General features: G+C 40.1%; 1 protein-coding gene across 1 annotated transcript in view; it reads right to left on the bottom strand.

Moving 5' to 3' along the window:
* LOC149829707 (actin-interacting protein 1-2-like) overlaps window positions 1-9,036 on the bottom strand; it is a 37,199-nt gene extending 28,163 nt beyond the window's left edge. The window contains exon 1 of the mRNA XM_090015269.1: window positions 8,993-9,036. Coding sequence (XP_089871395.1) covers window positions 8,993-9,036 — 44 coding nt within the window. The remainder of the gene's footprint in view (window positions 1-8,992) is intronic.
* Window positions 9,037-19,843: the final 10,807 nt, after the last annotated feature.

Below are 19,843 nucleotides of genomic sequence, written 5' to 3'. Positions count from 1 at the left end.
GAACCTACTGCCGAAGCATAGGGAATTTTCTGCATCTTTGTTCCTTCTTCATCATTTGTAGGACATTGTCTTGAGCTAAGTTTGAAATGGCCTGCAAGTGGACAATTAACAGGCTTTGCTTTGTCCATGTTGAACCTCTCAAGAACCTTTCTGATATACTTTTCTTAAGATAACCATATCATCTCATGTGATCTGTCATGAACGATTCTCATCCCAAGAATCTGCTTTGCTGGACCTAAATCCTTCATGGCAAATGTCTCACTTAGCTCCAACTTTAACTTGCTAATCTTGCTGATGTCTTGGCTCACAATCAGTATATCATCCATATAAAGCAAGAGAATGATAAAATTACCATCTGGAAATTTCTTCACAAACACACAATGGTCTGTGGAGGTTCTTGAGTATCCATGCTCATTCATAAAGAAATCAAATTTCTTATACCACTGCCTTGGTCTTGCTTCAATCCATACAAGCTCTTCTTCAACTTGCAAACTAGGTGCTTTTTACCCTTGTCAATGAAACTCTCAGGTTGTTCCATATAAATTTCTTCTTCCAAGTCACCATATAGAAATGCAGTCTTCACATCAAGCTGCTCAACTTCCAAATTCATGCTTGCAGCTATATCGAGCACAGTTCAGATGGAGGGCATCTTCACAAGTGGTGAGAAGATCTCATCAAAGTCAACTCTTTTCTTCTGAGCAAAACCTTTCACAACAAGACGTGCCTTGTATCTAGGTTGAGAGTTGTTTTCATCAGTCTTCTACTTGAAGACCCATTTGTTCTTTAACACCTTCTTCCCTTTAGTTGTCTTTACCAGATCAAAGGTGTGATTCGCATGCAATGAATCCATTTCTTCTTTCATTGCCTTAAACCACTCAGACTTGTTTTCATCCTCCAAAACTTCTTCAAAAGTTTCTGGCTCACCTTGATCTGTAATCATCACATACTCATTTGATGAGTATTTTCTGGATGACTGCTTTTCTCTAGTGGATCTCCTTATCGGAGTCTGAGGAAGTGACTCTTGGGGTGTTGGCTCCCCCTCAATTTCTGACTCAACACTTCCTTCCTTTGCATCATTGCGAGGAGGTGGAATCTCCTCCATGAAATCATGAACAGTCGGCGCATCTATAGGATCTAAATCAATAAGATCACCTGTACTGGACTTTGATGGCTCAGACTCACCAATGTCTTCAATGGTCTAATCTTCCAATAAGACAACATCTTGACTTCTGACCACCTTTTTATCAATAGGGTCATACAGTCTGTAGCCAAATTCTTCATGTCCATAGCCAATGAATATGCATTGCTTGACTTTTGGATCAAGCTTGGACCTCTCTTCCTTCGGAATGTGAATAAATGCTCTACAGCCAAACACTCTTAAGTGTCCATAGAAAGGTTCTTTTCCTATCCAAACTTTCTCTGGAACATCTCCCTTCAAGGGAATAAAAGGAGACAAGTTGATAAGATCAATTGTTGTCCTCATTGTCTCACCCCAGAAAGATCTTGGCAATTTAGAGTGTGACAGCAAACATCTGACTCTCTTAAGAATGATATGCTTCATCCTCTCAGCAACCCCATTCTGTTGAGGTGTCATCCTTATAGTTCTTTCATGCTTGATGCCATGATTGGTGCAATACTGATTAAATGGCCCAATGTATTTGCCACCATTATCCGAGCGAACACACTTCAACTGCCTGCCAGTTTCTTATTTAGCCATGGCCTGAAAGTGCTTGAATACATCTAGAACTTGGTCTTTAGTCCTCAGTGTATACGCCCAGACTTTCCTAGAGTGATCATCAATGAAATTCATAAAGTACAATGCACCACCAAGTGTCTTGACCTTTAAAGGTCCACACACATCAGAATGTACAAGATTTAGAACATGAGATTTTCTAGATGCAATGCATCTATGGAAAGAAACTCTATTTTGTTTACCATGGAAGCAATGAACACAAGGTTCCAAAGATGTAGCTGTTGCACCTGTCAGGAACTTTTTCTTAACTACGACTTGCAGCCCCTTCTTGCTCATATGCCCAAGCCTTCTATGCCATAATTTTGTGGACGAGCCAGTCTCCACAACATTCACAACACTCTTCCAGATCTTCGCTTACAAAGTGTAAAGGGAACGAGCCTTTGTTCCTCTGGCTATCACCAATGAGCCTTTGGTTAGCTTCCACCTTCCATCACTTTAGGTGTTGTTATAGCCCTCATCATCTAACTTTCCAGCAGAGATCAGATTCAGTCGGATGTCTGGTACATGCCTCACATTTTTCAGCAACAACTTACAGCCAACACTTGTTTCCAAGCAAATGTCGTCCATGCCAACAATCTTTGACACATCTTCATTTCCCATTCAGACATTACCGAAATCACCTTGCGAGTAGGAAGTGAAGAAATCAACCCGTGAGGTAACATGAAATGAAGCTCCAGAGTCAATCACCCAATCGGTCTCCTGATCGATCAAATTTATGCTAGTGCCATCACAGACAACCATGAGCTCTCCATCTGTGACTGTGGCACCTTATTTTTCTTCTGAGCTCTTCTCTCTGTTCTACTCCTTAAGCTTGAGCTTCCTGCACTGTCGCTTCATATGCCCCTTCTTGTGGCAATAATAATACTCGACGTCTTTCTTTGAGCTCGAGTGTGAGTGGCCTCTGGAATTGCCATGGTAGTGCAGAGCCCTGCTCTTACTTCTGCTTCTCCCCCTGTTTTCAATCACAAGTGCCTTTGAGGTAGAAGGACCTAATGACTTTCTCCTGGACTCTTCATTCAACAGACTGCTGGTAACTTGGCTCATCGTTACCATTCCATCAGGTGCAGAGTTACTGACTGTGACCACCAAGGTTTCCCAACTCTCAGGAAGGGAAATAAGAGCAACAAAGTTTGTAACTCATCATCAAAAGTGATTTTCATTGTGGCCAACTGATTTACAATGCTTTTGATCTCATTCAAATGCTCTGCAATAGAGCCGCCCTCTTTATACTTGAGGTTCACAAGCTTTCGAAATAGAAAGGCCTTATTCACTGCTGCCTTTCTATCATAAAGGCTCTCTAGTTTGGTTCAAAGACCATGCGTCAAAGTTTCTATGGATACATGATGAAAGACACTATCATCTATCCATTGTCGAATGAAACTGATCGCCTTTCGGTCTAGTTTTTTTCATTCGACATCTTTCATCTCTTCTTGTTTGCCTCTCACACCGTCTATGGGTCCATTCAAATCTTTATAACCCAAGAGGTCTTCTATTTTAGTTTTCTATGCCATCCAGTTTGTGCCATTCAAACTGATCATACGCCCAATGTTATTCTCCATGACTTCACACACAAATATACTAACCAAATCTCTGATACCATGTGTTGGGGTTAAAATGGACGTACCGGGTCTCCCCACAAGTGTGAATTGATGAAAACAATACGATGATGATAGTGGTAGAAAAATAAACCAAAACAAACTAGCTGCAAAAATAAAAATAGCACACAATGATTTATGTGGTTCCCTCTCAACTGAGGTATGTCCACGACGACCAATAGGTCAACAACTTCCACTATCTTCAAACAAAGATTACAAAGTGGCCAAAAGGCATAAGCCTTACAAACACACAAGGTGTAACGAAATGAACAAGAGGATATGCCTCACTGAGGAACAAAGAACGAATGATTTGAAGAACTAGCTTGACGAAGCTGTCTTGAAAGAAGTGTCGCAACACTTCTTGTTTTTTTTTTCCTCCGCACCCTTTCGGTGCCCTAAAAGTGTTTCTCACACTCTCTCCCTAATATTCTGCCTCTTTTGCTCTCTCCCATTGCTTTTGCTCTCTCATCCATCCCTTAAATAGAAGACAAGACTCACATTAAATGTGGAAGACTAAATATCTTGCATAACTTACGATGCGCCTTATCACAAATCGCTATCCAGCGATACCACAAATCGCTATCCAACGATAACCACAAATCGTCATCCGACTGAAACACATAACGCTAACCACAAATCGCTATGCAATTGAAGGCACTCACCACAAATCGTCATCGACAACTCGCTGAACCTCAAACTCTGAACAGTTGAATAGTCATTTAGCTGAGAGGACTTCTACAAATCGCTATCCAGCAAATACTCCAAATCATCTTCGAAAAGATCAAGCATCGTGCTTGAAATTCTGCAGTGATACTGAATGTGCATCGAACCAATGGATCCCACAAAGGAGGGAAACCCAACATATATCTCATCAAAGGGTGTTATTCTATAATATCTGCCCAACAGGTGTCCCGCTAACTCGAGTGAGCATTCAAATATTTGTCCCACATTCGTTCGTGAAGGTACTCTTAATGGATTGAATGCCATATCAACTGGTGTCCCATTTTGCAAATAAGACATATCCAGTCTAGGCAATTTTTTTGAAATGAAACCTTTTTTCCTATGACTTCCGACTACTTTATCGCCCACTTTGATTTTACGGGAGATTTACCACTTCCACATGTGCATCTGTTTGTAATGCAACTAAAAAGTTGGAAATAATACTGAAAGAACGTTAGGAAGGTTGTTGAAGCAGTCACCTGTGTGAGATCTGGTGTAGTATTTGGTAACTACCACCTCATGTAAGTGGGATGTAAAATGTGGAATTGGACGTGTCAAATACCATCTCACTTGCATCATTTCTTACAACTCCATCCATCACCAACAATTCTGGTGTTGGTATTCCCACTCTGGCTACTTCTGACAACTAGTTTCCAAACATCGCCTAAATCTATGAAACCCATCCATTTGGATGGGCAAAATTTCATGTTTATGCATCCGCACAAATATACGTGTGGTGTTGTAGTTTCAGTTTGGGTTACAAACTCTGTAGCGCATGTACAAGAGAGAGAGAGAGAGAGAGAGAGAACATTCACCATTCAACATTACCAAAATACATCCAACAGAATATTGGATGGGAGAGACAAAAGAGAAACATAAGAGCAAAACAGCCACAATCTAGATGGCGATTGTACATAGTTCAGAGTACAAGCCGATCAGCCCCTCCCCCCTACTATGTAATTTAAGAGCCAGATACACATCAGACATGACCCGTTGTCGAAGCCTTCCGAAATCGAATTTGATGCCCCTGAAGAAGATGTCGTTTCTTTCAGTCCATATGACCCACCATGCTGAAAGCAACCAAACCCGCCACAGTAATCTCCATTTTTTTTGTGTCGTACAATCCTGGGACCAAGCAAGAGGTCCTGAATAACGAAGCACGGACTAGTTTGAACAAGTGGCGCACCCCAAGTTTGAAAAAATAAGTCTAGAATGACCGGGCAGAGCCAAAATAGGTGAGTCGTGTCCTCTACAACCTTCTCGTAAAGAACACACATGCTTGGAAATTGAATCCCCCGTTTCCTGACATTAATTTGGGTTTGAACACGATTCAGAGCCACAAGTCACGCCAAAGCTTTTGCCCTTGGAGCTGGCTCCTTACCCCACATACAATCACTGGGAAACCAGTTCATCCCGGATGGCAACAAGGAATGGTAAACTTGCTTAATGGAGAACCTATCTCCGCTCGCCATGGCCCAGTGAAGCCATGTCATGCCATGGACAGGCCTAAAATCTCTGCCACTGAAGGATCGAAGTGTCTTCCGCCACTCTAGCCAGAGGGACGAACGACACACTGAACTGGGCGTGGAAAGAAGGGATTCATGTAGACTACCATATTTTTGCCTAACAATCATAGCCCAAGAAGATTGAGATGTGGAAGCTTCCCAAGCCCACTTCAAGACTAAAACGATGCTCCTCTTTCTCATAGTTGGAATCTCTAAGCCACCTTGGTGCCTCGGAAGCACGATCTGTTGACAAGAAACAAGCAGGTACTTTTTGTGCGACACATTCCCAGACCAAAGGAAGTGCGAAAGCAAACGATTGATCGTCTGCTCTACTGTCGTCGGTATAATAGACATGCTCATTCGAAACTCTGGTAATCGGGCTAAAACATGGCGAATGAGCATCACTCGTCCCGCAAAAGATAAATATTGAGCCTTCCAAGCCTGCAATCTTCCTTGCACCCGCTCTATGGTAGACATCCAAGTAGAAGTTCCCGCTGATTATAGAGAGTGCAACGATGGACCCAAGAAATTGACAGGAAGTCGGATATTGGGCAGTTGAAGATCCTTGCAGCAGCCGATTGGAGAAGAGGGTCAGCATTGAGTAAGACCAGAGCGCACTTACTCTTGTTCAGGCGAAGGTCTGAAATTGCAGCAAAGACTTTAATAATGAAGTACAACCTAGACATTTGATTAACATTCGCATGTCCAAATATTAAAGTATCGTCTGCATATTGAATTGTGTGACCAACAAAACTAGGAATGCCCAAGGATTCCAAGAAGCCTGTTTCTTCTGCCCTTTTCATGAGAATAGGTAAACCATCTACCGCGATATTAAAAATGATAGGTGCTAGAGGACAACCCTGTCGTACACCTCTAGCCAACTTGAATTCTTCCCCTCTCATTCCATTGATGCAAACTGATGATACGGATTTTGTGACCAACTCCTTAACCCATGCTATAAATCGGCTGCCAAGCCCCATATTTGTTAGAGATTCAATCAGAAAATCCCATGCCATTCTGTCATAAGTCTTGTGAAAATCCAATTTTAGCATGAAGTGCGGTGATCCAGTCGACTGTAAAGAGTGAAGAAGCTCAGTTGCACAAATAATGGATCCTTGCAAACTTCGACCTGGAATAAAAGCACCCTGGTTCGGACAAAACAAGTTGATCAATGACAGCGCGCAACCGATTAGCCAACACCTTAGATATAATGCGATACAGAGCACCCGTCACCGAAATCGGCCTAAAGTTGGATATGTCTGATGCCCCTTGCCTCTTAGAAATCAAAGAGATGACTGCCACATGATATGGTTTAGGCAGCCTCGCATTACGATAGAATTCATCGAACAAGTGGAGCAGGTCAGTTTTTACAGTTGACCAAAATGCTTTAAAGAAGTCAATGTGAAAACCATTAAGGCCTGGTGCCTTCCATCCCGATAGTTCGCTAATAGCATTCGAAATCTCCACTTCAGTGAATCTAACCTGCAAAGAAACAAATTAGTTTGCCGCCAACTGCTTATAGCCCATATCGCCGATGACCCCCCTGACGCCTAAGTCGGCCGAATACAACCTGGAGAAATAAGAAGTAATAGCTAGCAGGCAATTGTGCGGACCAAACTGGCATCCATCGATCTCGATCGAGAGTATACAGTTCTTACTGTATTTATTTGATGCGTTCATATGAAAAAATTGTGTATTATCATCGCTATTAGCCAACCATGCAACTCTAGCCCTCAACTTCCATCTAAGCTCATCTCGTGCTCTCCATTCTGCAACGAGAGTAGAGAGTACGACGATACGCTCCTGCAATTGAAGCACTTGACCCTTCGGTACACCAACAAGATCGACCTGACGTTGGGCCAAATCGGAGAGCTCAGCTTCCCACTGGCCGATGAACCTAAACTTGTTCAGGTTATTAAAACTTAGCCATTCCTTAATACGTTTTCGAAGACGAAGAAGCTTAACATGGATGCGGATGGCCACCCAAGATCCCGTAGCAGGTTGAGCCCACGATTGACCTACCAACTGCTGAAAGTCTGGCACCCGAAGCCACCATTCCTCAAAGAAGAACCTACGACATGCCTTGGAGCCTGCGCCCCACGAAACAGTCATTTGTCCATGATCGGACATGGTCCGTGGCAGCAGACAAGCAGTGACATCCGGAACTGCGTGAAATAGTTCTGGGGAGAGAAAAACGCGATCAAGTATCCGCAAGCAAGGGCGAGACCTCATATTTGACCACGAGAATTGCTCCCCTACAAGAGAGAGAGAGAGAGATCTAAAATGGTTTACAATTTAAGTACTTGATTGCCAAATTATTCGAGATCTAAAATGGTTTACAATTTAAGTATTTGATTGCCAAATTATTCTAATGGCTGGTTGACATGGTGAGTTGATTCACTTTCTGGGAAGCATATTGATTTTGTCAGTTATCAAGTTTGAACTGAAAAGTTTACTTCAACGATAGGGTCGCGAGATCGAAACTCAGAGGAATTGACAGGGGCCTGCACAAGATTTGAATTGCTTATCCGGTTCGGGCGTCAGGTGTACGGGGGACATAAAAACAATGAAAATATCAGATACAATATAATTGCACCAACATTAAGCACCTGATCACCCTCCATCTTGAGGACAGCCTGTCAGTTGTGGGGCCTAGGGCCTGATGGAGGGCAGTCAAGTGCATAATGCACAAATTTTGTGCCATGTGATTGCACCCGATAAGAATCCACAAAATATGGTGGTTGTGTCTTAATCTTTGAGGGTCTTATATCGCAGTGGGCCGAGCCCATTAAGCGACCTGGTCTTCGATATAGGTTTTCTTGTCATTAAAAAATAAAGTTTAGATTAAAATATTGTTAAATTGTAAAATAGATGCCGTCATTATCCTAAAGAATTAAACATTAAAATTTTTTAAATATTTTCTAAATAGTCACTTTTTGAGCGCACAATGGTGAAATTTGTCCTTAGTGACCTGTTCCAGCACACAGAGACAAGGTCCTACCCCAGAACTACCCAACAATTAAGCGCACACTCTATCCTACTGAGAAAGTGGAAACTCACTATGACACTTTAGTGATTGGATGTCATCCAAGAAAGTTTGCTCACAAAAAAACCAGGACCGTTTTATGGGACAATATTTGCTACCCCTCGTGGGTAAGGAACCCTTCAGTGAAAAACTGTAATATTTTTATTATTTTTTGCACATTTGACACGATCTACATGTTTAGTTTAGTAGAAAAGGACCTTTGAAACATGTTATTATAACATGCATGTGAGATTTTTTCAGGGTTAAAAAATCAACGGCCTACAATGTACCAAACTTTCAACCTTCAAAAAATAATATTTTTACATAAAAAAATATGATCTAAGTGTTCATTCTTACGAATTCGACCATGTTGAATACATTTGCTCAAACCAACCTTCTCCTGTGAGTTCCAATTAGAGGGTCAAATGCTTTCCCCATCTTATATTGCCCTTCGTAATGATGCATCTACTCATTCAGGAATCATGTCAGCCTTTTACATTAATGTTAGATCATGGTTGTTTTTACTTTAAGCTTACGACATTGTATGTAAGGGTGTCAATAGGTCGGCTTTGGTTCGACCTAGGTGGAACCAAACTTGGATCAGATTTTTGGGTAGGATACCGGATCTAGACCCAGGTCTAATCGAGCCTACTATAAGATAAATCATACCTAGATCCAATAAGAACTACATGAACCAGACCCAGATCATACCTGATAAAATAATAATTTTTTATCATTTTTACATTGAAAATTTATGGTCTTAATCAAAGCTTGGGTCTGGTATAAAATTTCACAAACTACACTCGGGTCCATATATTAATCGGTTCTTCAAGTCGGGACATGAGTCTTAATCGGGTATTCTTTTTTGTCACCAAACCCGAACCCTATAGGGTTTGGTCGAAGTAAACCCAACCCGTTGACACCCCTAATTATATAGAGTCAAACATATTACTTTTCCCTAACAATTATGAGGGTGTGCTTGAGTGCCGAGATCTTGTAATATCGTGTATTAAATTTAGAGATATTTGAGGTTTTGGCTAAGTGCCATAAAAAAATCGATAAATCCTCGATTTTAGGTAGCGTCAATTGAGTTTGGGTTTGACCCATGGGTCATTGATAAGACCTAAATGAGCCAAACAAGATATGATAAAAACTTTTATTTTTGACCTTTAAAATCAAGCAAAATTTGAGCAAAATTCAGGTTAAATTCAAGTTATACATCATTAGATGTACCTCAAAATGTTGAATTCAACTATATTTTATTTTTCTGAACTCAGGCTATGGTCTGCTCGAAAATCATATTTTTTAAAAAAGGGTCTGTCTCGATGGGACCGAGTCCAGATTGGATCAAACTGAATCCAATCTGTATGATCCAAGTTAATATGGATCTGAACTCAATCTAAAACCCATATTAATTAGGATCTGATCCAGTTCAAGATCCATATAAATATTAGATATGAATTTGCATCTTGGATCTGGACCCAGATCTAAAATCTAGGTCCAACGAAATTAAAGCTTTCAATTCGGTATAAAGGTTTAATTTAAGGAAATTTAAGGTTAAAAAGACTCCAAGATGGATAAGGCACTCTATGAAATTTTCTAGATATTTATTAATTATTAATTAATTAATTAATTAATTAATTCCAAATTTTAGTTATATATGGTAGTTACCAAATAGTGAGGTCTCTAAAAGAGTCCCTTTGATTGCTTTAAAAAAAAATTACTTTTCAATAGGGATGAGTTGGGGTCGCTACAGGTTTGGTATCAGAGTCGACCATAAAATATTATATTTTAATCATTTTTGTGTACCAGAATTTTCTTTTGATAATCAAGCCATGTCCAAATTTTATCAGAAAGTCATGACTTGTATTCTAGAGCAGTCTCCATCACTAGTAAGGGCTACCTGGTATTTTTTTTTACTAATATCAATTTATTTAAATTTCATATGATAGACTGTGAGAATGGCTTAATTTAATTCCTTTTTATGTGAATTAGGAATTTGATGTGAATATGCAATTATGATTGTTGAGGGGATCAATCCTAAGGGGGTAGGTTTGATAAGGGTGCAAATTTTTTAACTATTTTTCATGTTTTAGATATATACCCGCTCCCGAGCTTTGACTTCTGGTGCTCCCACTGATTGACAGGAGCAAAGGGACTTCATGTTGAATGCCCTGAACACCTTGACAACGATAGTGACCACATACGTCCAGGCACAGGTGGCGCAACAGATCATGTGTGTCTATCTTGCCGAGGTCACTCCAAACCCCACCGTGGTGATGTTCAAGAAGTTTCTTAGGTTGAATCTCCAACCTTCTCAGTGAAGGCCGACCCAGAGGCAGCTGAGAGTTGGGTTGAGGAGACTAAAAGGGGCGTTTTGTATCCTGCCTGTGCCTGAGGATAGGCAGACTAATTTTGGCATGTTCCAATTGAAGGGTGATGCCAAGAAATTGTGGGACACCCTGTGATGAGTGAAATACGACAGAGTGGAGGTAATTCCTTGAGTGACTTTCAATGAGAATTTCTTAGATGCTTAGTTCCCTGCTTATGCACGAGAACGTATGTAGCAATATTTTTTTGTGTTTGTTCAGGGGAACATGAGTTTGGTGAACTATACCACCAAATTCAGGAGTTTGGAGCGCTACTACTTGAACCTTTTTACTAATGATAAGGCAAGGGCAGCGAAGTATGTTCGTGGGCTGAAAGACGGACTCCAGGTTCGTGTGATGACGAGTTGTCCTACTATATTCAGTGATGTGATCAAGTCTGCATCCATCTTGAATGAGGAGTGGAAGAGGTTCAAGGATGAATCACAGAAGAGTGGGGGGTAACTAGGGCATCACCAGTGGCGAAGCGAGGAAGAACCCACCTGTGGGTGGCAGGGGGTAAGGTAAAGAGGCAGAGGACACAACAAGGGCATCAGAAGGGTCGACCCCAACAGAGGAAGCAATAGGGGAAGACTTTGTTCATGTGTCAAAGGTGCAACAAGAGTCATCATTAGGGCTCTTGTCCACTCTTTAAGGGAGTCTGCTACTAGTGCCAACAGCCCGAACATATCGTTATCTATTGTCCGAACAAGCCAACGACTCATGGAGGACAACAATAGTAGCAACATAGGCCTCAACAATAGGCGCAACAGAGGACCAACAGGAGAGTGTACGCTGCAACAACTGCCACACAGGGTAATCAAAATGACCTGCTCGATGGGTACATCTTCTTCTTGCGAGAAATATTTTCCTACAGTCTGAGTGATCATCGAGGGGCATGAGTTGTTTGCTGACCTGATCATACTGAACATGAATTTCTATGATGTCATTTTGGGTATAGACTGGTTGTCTAAATACAATGCTACTCTTTAGTGTTGGAGAAATGAGGTTCCGTTAGAGCGCCCTGATTTGTCTGTATTGGTGTTTTAGGCGATTTGATCAACGAGCGAGGTGAAGATTGTCTCGACATTGAAGATCTCCAAGTACCATAAGCAAGGTTGTATGGTGTTCTTGGCCAGTGTGTCTGCGACAGACAGTTAGGTGACACATTTGGAGCAGTTGGACGCGGTTCATGAGTTTTTGAACGTCTTTCCCGAGGACTTGCCAGGTTTGCTACCTCACAGGAAGATCAAGTTCTCAATCGAGCTAATGCCTGGCATGACACCAGTTTCCTGAATACCGTATCACATGGCACTTGCAGAGCTGGTTGAGTTGAAGAAGGAGCTGGTTCTGTAAGATAGATCTTTGTTTCGGGTACCATCAGTTGTGAATCAGGGCAGAGGATGTTCTAAAGACCACATTCAGGTCCAGATACGGGGACTATAAGTTTTTGGTGATGTCTTTTAGACTTACCAATGCCCCTGCAACATTCATGGACCTGATGAATCGGGTCTTCAGTTTATGGTTGGATTCTTTTGTCATTATATTCACCGATACCATTCTTATCTACTCTGAGAGCGTGGAGGAGCACTGAGAGCATCTGTGGATTGTGTTGCAGACACTGAGAGAACATCAACTTTATGTTAATTTCTTGAAGTGTGAGTTTTGGCTCCACAGGGTGATGTTTCTCAGCCACGTGATCTCTAAGAAGGGCATTGAGGTCGATCCAGCCAAGGTGGAGGCAATGTTGTCTTGGAAGCAACCAAAGACAATTTTAGAGATCAAGAGTTTCTTGGGATTGGTGAGCTACTACTGTCAATTCATTGAGAACTTCTCTCGTATAGCGGCTCCAATGACTCGACTTTTATAGAAGAAGATAAAGTTGGTTTGGTCACCTCGATGTGAGGAGAGCTTTCAGAAGCTGAAGAGGAGGTTGGCCACGGCCCCAATATTAACTTTACCTTTTGGGACAGGTAGATTCATTGTGTACAATGATGCTTCAGGGACCGGACTGGACTGTGTCTTGATGCAGCACAGAAAGGTGATCGCGTACGCTTCTCGACAACTAAAGGTGCATGAGAAGAATTACCCCACGTATGACTTGGAGTTAGCGGCAATTGTCTTTGCACTGAATATCTTGTGTCACTACATGTATGCGAAATAGTTTGAGGTCCTCTCTGATCATAAGAGCCTCAAGTACATATTCACACAATGTGATTTTAATTTGAGGCAACACAAGTGTTTGGAGTTCCTGAAAGACTACAAGTTCTCCATCACCTACCACCCTGGTAAGGCAAATATAGTGGCAGACACGCTTAGCAGAAGGCTTTAGTCATGATACTTAGCTTAATAGGGCATATTTGGGATATGATCAAAGAGTTTGTGAGATGACAACCATTTGCAGATGATTCTGGATGCATCCTTTATGCGGGGATGCAGGCGTAACCTAAGATTATAGACCACATTGAGGAGCTTCAGTCAATCGATCTAGAGTTTGAGAGGTTGTGCATGAGTGCCCAGAAGCATGATGCATAGTTTTGTCGTGAGGAGGATGAAACCATCATGTTCAAAGACAGATGGTGGGTTCCAAAGGCACTGCAGGAGGAGCTGATGAGTGAGGCATACCGGTCGAGGTATTTTGTTCACCCAAGTTCTACTAAGATGTTCAAGGACCTCCAACGGATGTATTGGTGGAACAAGATAAAGCAGGACGTAGCAGAGTTTGTGTCTCGGTGTCTACCTACCAGTAGGTGAAGATCAAGCATTAGAGACCTGGTGGACTTCCTCAGTCATTAAACATTTCAGAGTGAAAGTGGGATGACAACTTAATGGACTTCATCATAGGGTTGCCGTGGACCCATTGTCAACACGATGCCATCTAGGTGATAGTGAACATGTTAACGAAGAGTGCCCACTTTCTACCGATCAGGATCAGTCAAAGCTTGGAGAGTCTAGCAGACCTCTATGTGGATGAGATAGTCTGGCTTCACGGGGTGCCACATTCGATCATGTCAGATCGATACCCTCATTTTATGTCTCATTTTTGGCACCAGTTGTAGAAGGCCCTTGGTGCCACATTGAAGTTCAACACGACTTTTCACCCACAAACTGATGGTCAGACAAAGCGCATGATACAAACACTAGAGGATATGCTTAGAGCATGCGCGTTAGATTGGGCAGGAGAGTGAGATAGGCTGTAAAGCTTGTAGAGTTTTCATACAACAATAGTTACCCTGCTAGCATTGGTATGGCCTCATACGAAGCTCTGTATGGCAGACCATGTAGATCCCCAGTGTGCTGAAATAAGGTTGGAGTGAGAGCAGTGGAGTCACCAGAGGCCATCAAGCACTACTCAGACCAGGTACGGTTGATCCGACAGAGGTTGGTCGCAGCACAAAGCAGGCAGAAGAGCTATGCCAATCAGCGGCGTAGGAAGCTCAACTTTGCCATGGGTGACCACGTGTTTGTACAGATCTCGCCCACGAAGAGTGTCTTCCGGTTCGGGAAGAAGGGGAAGTTGAGTCCTCAATATGTTGGACCCTTAGAGATCCTTGAGAGTGTTGGGTAGACCGCATACCGTGTGACACTTCTCCCTTAGTTTTCTTAGATTCATAATGTCTTTCACGTCTCGATCTTGAAGAAGTATGTGACTGACCCCTCACATGTGATCCACTATGAGGCGGTTGATGTACAACCTGACTTGATGACATAGGAGAAGCTGATGAAAATTGTGGATCGCCAGGAGAGGACACTGCACAGTAGGACGATTCTATTCGTGAAGGTGTGTTGGCAACATCACAGATTGGACGAGTGCACTTGGGAGCCCAAGGTCGATATGCGTGAGCACTACCCACACCTATTCAGTACGTTCTAATTTTGTGAATGAAATTCTTTTAAGAAAGTAGGGATGTAATATCGTGTGTTTTTACACAGTCAAATTCAAAGATTTTGGTTGTGTTGCAGAAAAATTGATAAATCCTCAATTTTAGGTGGTGTCAATTGAGTTTGGGTTTGGCTCAAGTCTCATTGACAAGACCTGAATGAGCTAAACAAGATATGATAAAAACTTTTATTTTTTACCTTTAAATCAAGTAAAATTTAAGCAAAATTTGAGTTAAATTCATGTGAAAATTGGAGGCAAAATTCAAGTTATACATCATTGGATGCACCTTGAAATATTGAATTCAATGATATTTTATTTTCCTGAATTCGAACTATAGTTCGCCCAAAAATTACATTTTTTTAAAAAGTGCCCATCTCGATAGGATCGGGTTCGGGTTGGATCAGACTAGATCCGATCCGCATGATCCAAGTTAATATAGATCTAGACTCAGTCGAAGACCTATATTAATTAGGATATGATTCAATTCAAGATCCATATGAATATTGAATATGGATTTGGATCTTGGATCCAAATTCAGATCCAAAATCTAGGTCCAACGAAATCAAAGCTTTAAATTTAGTATAAAGGTTTAATTTAAGAAAATTTAAGGTTAAAAAGACTCCTAGAGGGATAAGACACCCTCTAGATTTTTTCAATAATTATTAATTATTAATTATTAATTAATTAATTAATTAATTAATTATTAAAAATTAATTAATTTGAAATTTCAGTTAGATATGGTAGTTACCAAATAGTGGGGTCTCTATAAGAGCCCCTTTGGTTGCTTTAAAAAAAAAGTAAGTAATTAGAAAGAGGAAGGAGTTGGAAAAGTCAACAAAAAAAATCTAGAAAGATTAGGAAAGGAGGTTGGAGATAGAATCCCATATGGAAAATTCTATCTCCTGTCCATGTGAGGAAGCCCTAGAGGGGCGTCACCCTCTAGAGGCCCCCTCTGATATAAAACTTGAAAAAGAAAGAAAGAAGAAACAAAGAGAGAGAGAGAGAGAAACCGTGGGAGAGAAAGAAAGAGAAGAAAAAATAAGAAGAAAAGAAGAAGGAGAAGAAGGCTCTTTTTCTCTCCGATCATTCGATCTTTCTCCTGGTCTCTTTTGAGCTTCAAAAAAAGGTACAGGCTTCCTTCTTGATTCAAATGCAGAGAAATAGCACAGATGAGGTTTATGTAATGTTTTTGGTGGAATGAAAAAAGAAGAAAAAAATGAGAATATGATTTTACTAGGTATATATATATAGAGAGAGATTGATAGATAACATTACATTAGTTTTATATATATATATATATATATGGTTATAATATATATATATATATATTATAACCATCCATAAATTTTATTCTTTTAGCCTATGCATGCTGTTTCGATTTTCGGTGCATATAGTTAGATTTGTTCCACTGTTCACAAGGATAAATCTGTCCTACCATGTGTATGGACAAATGTGGATAGATCTGCCTATTGTAATGGTGGACAGATCTGACAAGCCTCATAAACGTGCAAATTTGGTCCGGATCTACGGATGTCAATGATTGTTTTTTTTTTTTTGGCCTGTTATGCGATAGATTTTCAGCATGTTACATAACTAGATTTTTGGTCTGTTACATGATTAAGATATTGGTCTATTATATGGCTGGTTCTTGGTCTGTACATGATCAGTTCTCGGCCTGTGGCATGATAAGTGTTCAGACTGGTCATATAACATACTAATATAATTGTTTAATGCATTATATAAGACTGTTCATGTTTTACATTATGTCACCAAAACCCAAATTTCGTAAATTATGGTTTTAGGATTGATTTTCAAATTTATTTCGTTTTTTTTATGAACTGTGAATAACCTAGCTGACAAAAGTCGGCTGAGCAGTTTCTCTAGTACACAGGCCCATCCAAGTGTTGTTAGCTGAGCAGGGTTCAAAAAATAATACGAGACACTAATATGCCCAACCAACTGCAGTCGACTAAGTATAATTCAAACACTTCTGTGCCCAACCAACTACAGTTGGCTGATCATATTTTATAATCTGTCATGCCCAGCCAACTGTAGTCGGCTGAGCAGTTTCTAAGCCTGTCAAGCCCAACTGACTGTAGTCAGCTGAGCAGATCTCATGTGTTACACTCCAGCTAACTGCAGTCAGCTGGGATAGACTCAAACAAAAAAAATGATGAAATGGAGCTGATGTCAGTGGGTTTTAGCCCAGTCGATTATCATCGTCTAGGACCCATATCCAACTTTGTTTGATGCTGCCATTTAGGCCAGCATCAAAACAACCTTTAAAGTTTCATCTTGAACTCTAAGTTAAGATCAGGTATGCTGCCACTGTTAGATTGAATATGGCTTGTTTTGTTGCTGCCACATGAACTGTAGTAAGTCTGATTTTTTTTGGCCTATTATATAGTTGATTTTTTGCATGTACATTACCGAATTCTTGGCCTGATATATGACATATTTTCAGCCTGTCATATAGCCAATTTATGGCCTGTTACATAATAAAAATTTCAACCTATTATATAGTCAGTTTATGGCCTGTTTCATAACAAAAATTTCAGCCTGTCATATAGTTGATTTTCAGCTGGTTACATGACAAATTATCGGACTGGTTAAATACATAATCATGTGATTGTTCATGTATGTCATGATAAGACTGTTCATGCTTTATAAAACGTTACATAATGTGTGCTTCTATATGACTGTTATGCACACTTTTACAGGATTGTCATGCCTTATGAATATTACTAAAAATATGTTATGTGACTGATTATGCATGCTTTTATGTGACTGTTCTTGTATCAAAAAATGTCACAAAATTTTTATATGGTTGTGTCGTAAAGCGACACCACATACGTGGAGAAATTAATATGAGACTGCATATGGTTATCGGTTGAGGCTGTGATGGTTTTGCCTAAGCCTAACCGATTGCCAATGAGGTCTTAGTGTTATGCCGTGTATGATTAACATACCTTCGGGCTCAGTATGTTTTGATTGGTAACCCGAGCATACTCGAATTTGGTAAAGATGTGGTTGTTTACATATGCTCATGAACTTGAGTTTTGTGTTGGCTTAAATATGCATATAGTGAACACGTGAATTCTGAAATTACATTGTTGTTGCATCAGCATGATCATGTGTACGTCTGTATATTATGCATGAGATGAATCATGAAAATAAAAATGTATATTGAAAGCATGTGTTCATATGCATATGTAAATTATTTATTCATGCACATTCGTATTGTGTGTGAATGAATGTGCATTTGTGAACATGTTTGGATAATTATGTGATCACATGTTCACTTTGCATAAGATGCACCAGTGGTCAGATGTGATCCACTGTAGGCCATGTGGACCATGAGCAGGTGTTGCTCTAAGTTTATTCTATGCATTGCAAAAATCCATTTGAAACTATTGATTTCTGAATTAATTGCACTGTTAAATTTTGTAACGGGCCAAGGTCACATGTTGTATTTTGCATGTTGATTTGTAAAATAAATCTTTTGAAAAGAATGTCTTTTGATAAAAGATAAAAAAGATAAAATAGTGTAATTAATGTTTCTTCTTGAATGTTCCTTTTACATTATGGGAATCCTAGATGGCGGTTTTGGAGAACCGTAAGGATACTAAAACTCTGTGTGCGATTGTGCTCCTAAATATGATATGGTGGTTCACCTCTCAGCCACGATTTAGGGAGTTTCTGTCACTTTGCCTGAGGGTGGTGTGCAGACATAGTTATTATTGGTATACCAAGAAAGTGATATCAGTAGATGTTGATTTTCCTGGTGTTCCGACATTAAATGTTGATTTCTAATGTTCTGATGTATGACATTGATTTTTGATATCGGTCGAGGGCCAAATCTGAAACCCATTAATAAAACACAAATTATGTGTTAAGCTATAATTAGGATATCTTGAACTTCGGGAATTGTTGTGCCCATTTTTTCATATCCGCAGGTTTTAATGAAAAGTGAAACTAAAATTGTGTACATTTAATAGCGACATGCATACAAAAGAAAACTCTGACAAGAATTTAGTAAGCTATTCATGCATGTGCATTGATATCATGCATATTTACTATTCTGAAATTAGTTTATGCACCTTTACCTATTTTCATTTCATGTGAGATATTGTTGTTGCATGCTAATTGTTATTAAATGCATGATTGGTTGTTTGGATTATGAGATAGTTGTAGTCATGTTCCTCTAAAAATGTTATATGAATTGATTTATACTTCTCTTGCCTATTTGTATCTTTAGAAAAATTTGTACACAGGATCTTTAATTTTGACCCTATGCTCTTTATGTTTTTCATAGGTCCTGAAGCCCAATGATGAGGACATCTACTATATGGGGCTTATGAGGCTTCATGACTACTTTATAATATTTTGTTTGGGACAGTGTGGCTCTATAATTAAGGACATTTATTTGATTATGTTCTTAAACTTTAATTATTGATGAATAAAGTTAATTAGTCGATTGTTGGGTTAATGTAAGATCCCTTGTGGTTTGGATTGTGTTATATCTGTAAGGCTCCGGATCTCTGGGTAGAGTTTCCACAATTATAAAAAAAAAAATCCACTTTTCAATAGGGATGAGTTTGGTTTGTTACAGATCTCTGGATTGAAGTCAAATTCGACAGATGCCAAATCCTTTTTTTAGAAAGGCAAGATGGGGTTAGGCATAACCCCACCAGTTATTGTTCAATGTACCACTAAGGTTTTTTAACCTGCAACATCCCACCACAAGGAGACGTACACTGATAGCTCTTACCAACCACGCCGAGCCCCATTGGTAACTCATGCCAAATCCTCCAATTACTAAAATGAGAGATCTCAAATCCGTGGATCTAAAATCTTCAAAACTGCCAAAAATGCAAGGCTTTTTGGCAAGGGGGTCAAGCTAAAAATCCTTTGAGGATCCCAATTTCATAAGATGTTAGAGCAGTATTTCAAAGAATGGCTAAGTGCCATGAATATTTGACACAGGCAAACACAT

This window comes from Nuphar pumila, chromosome 8 (genome assembly GCF_984573655.1).
Source record: "Nuphar pumila chromosome 8, dmNupPumi1.hap1.1, whole genome shotgun sequence".
NCBI classification, from domain to species: Eukaryota; Viridiplantae; Streptophyta; class Magnoliopsida; order Nymphaeales; family Nymphaeaceae; genus Nuphar; species Nuphar pumila.
Note: the sequence above shows the minus strand (reverse complement) of the source record. Positions and strands in the feature narration are given on the sequence as shown.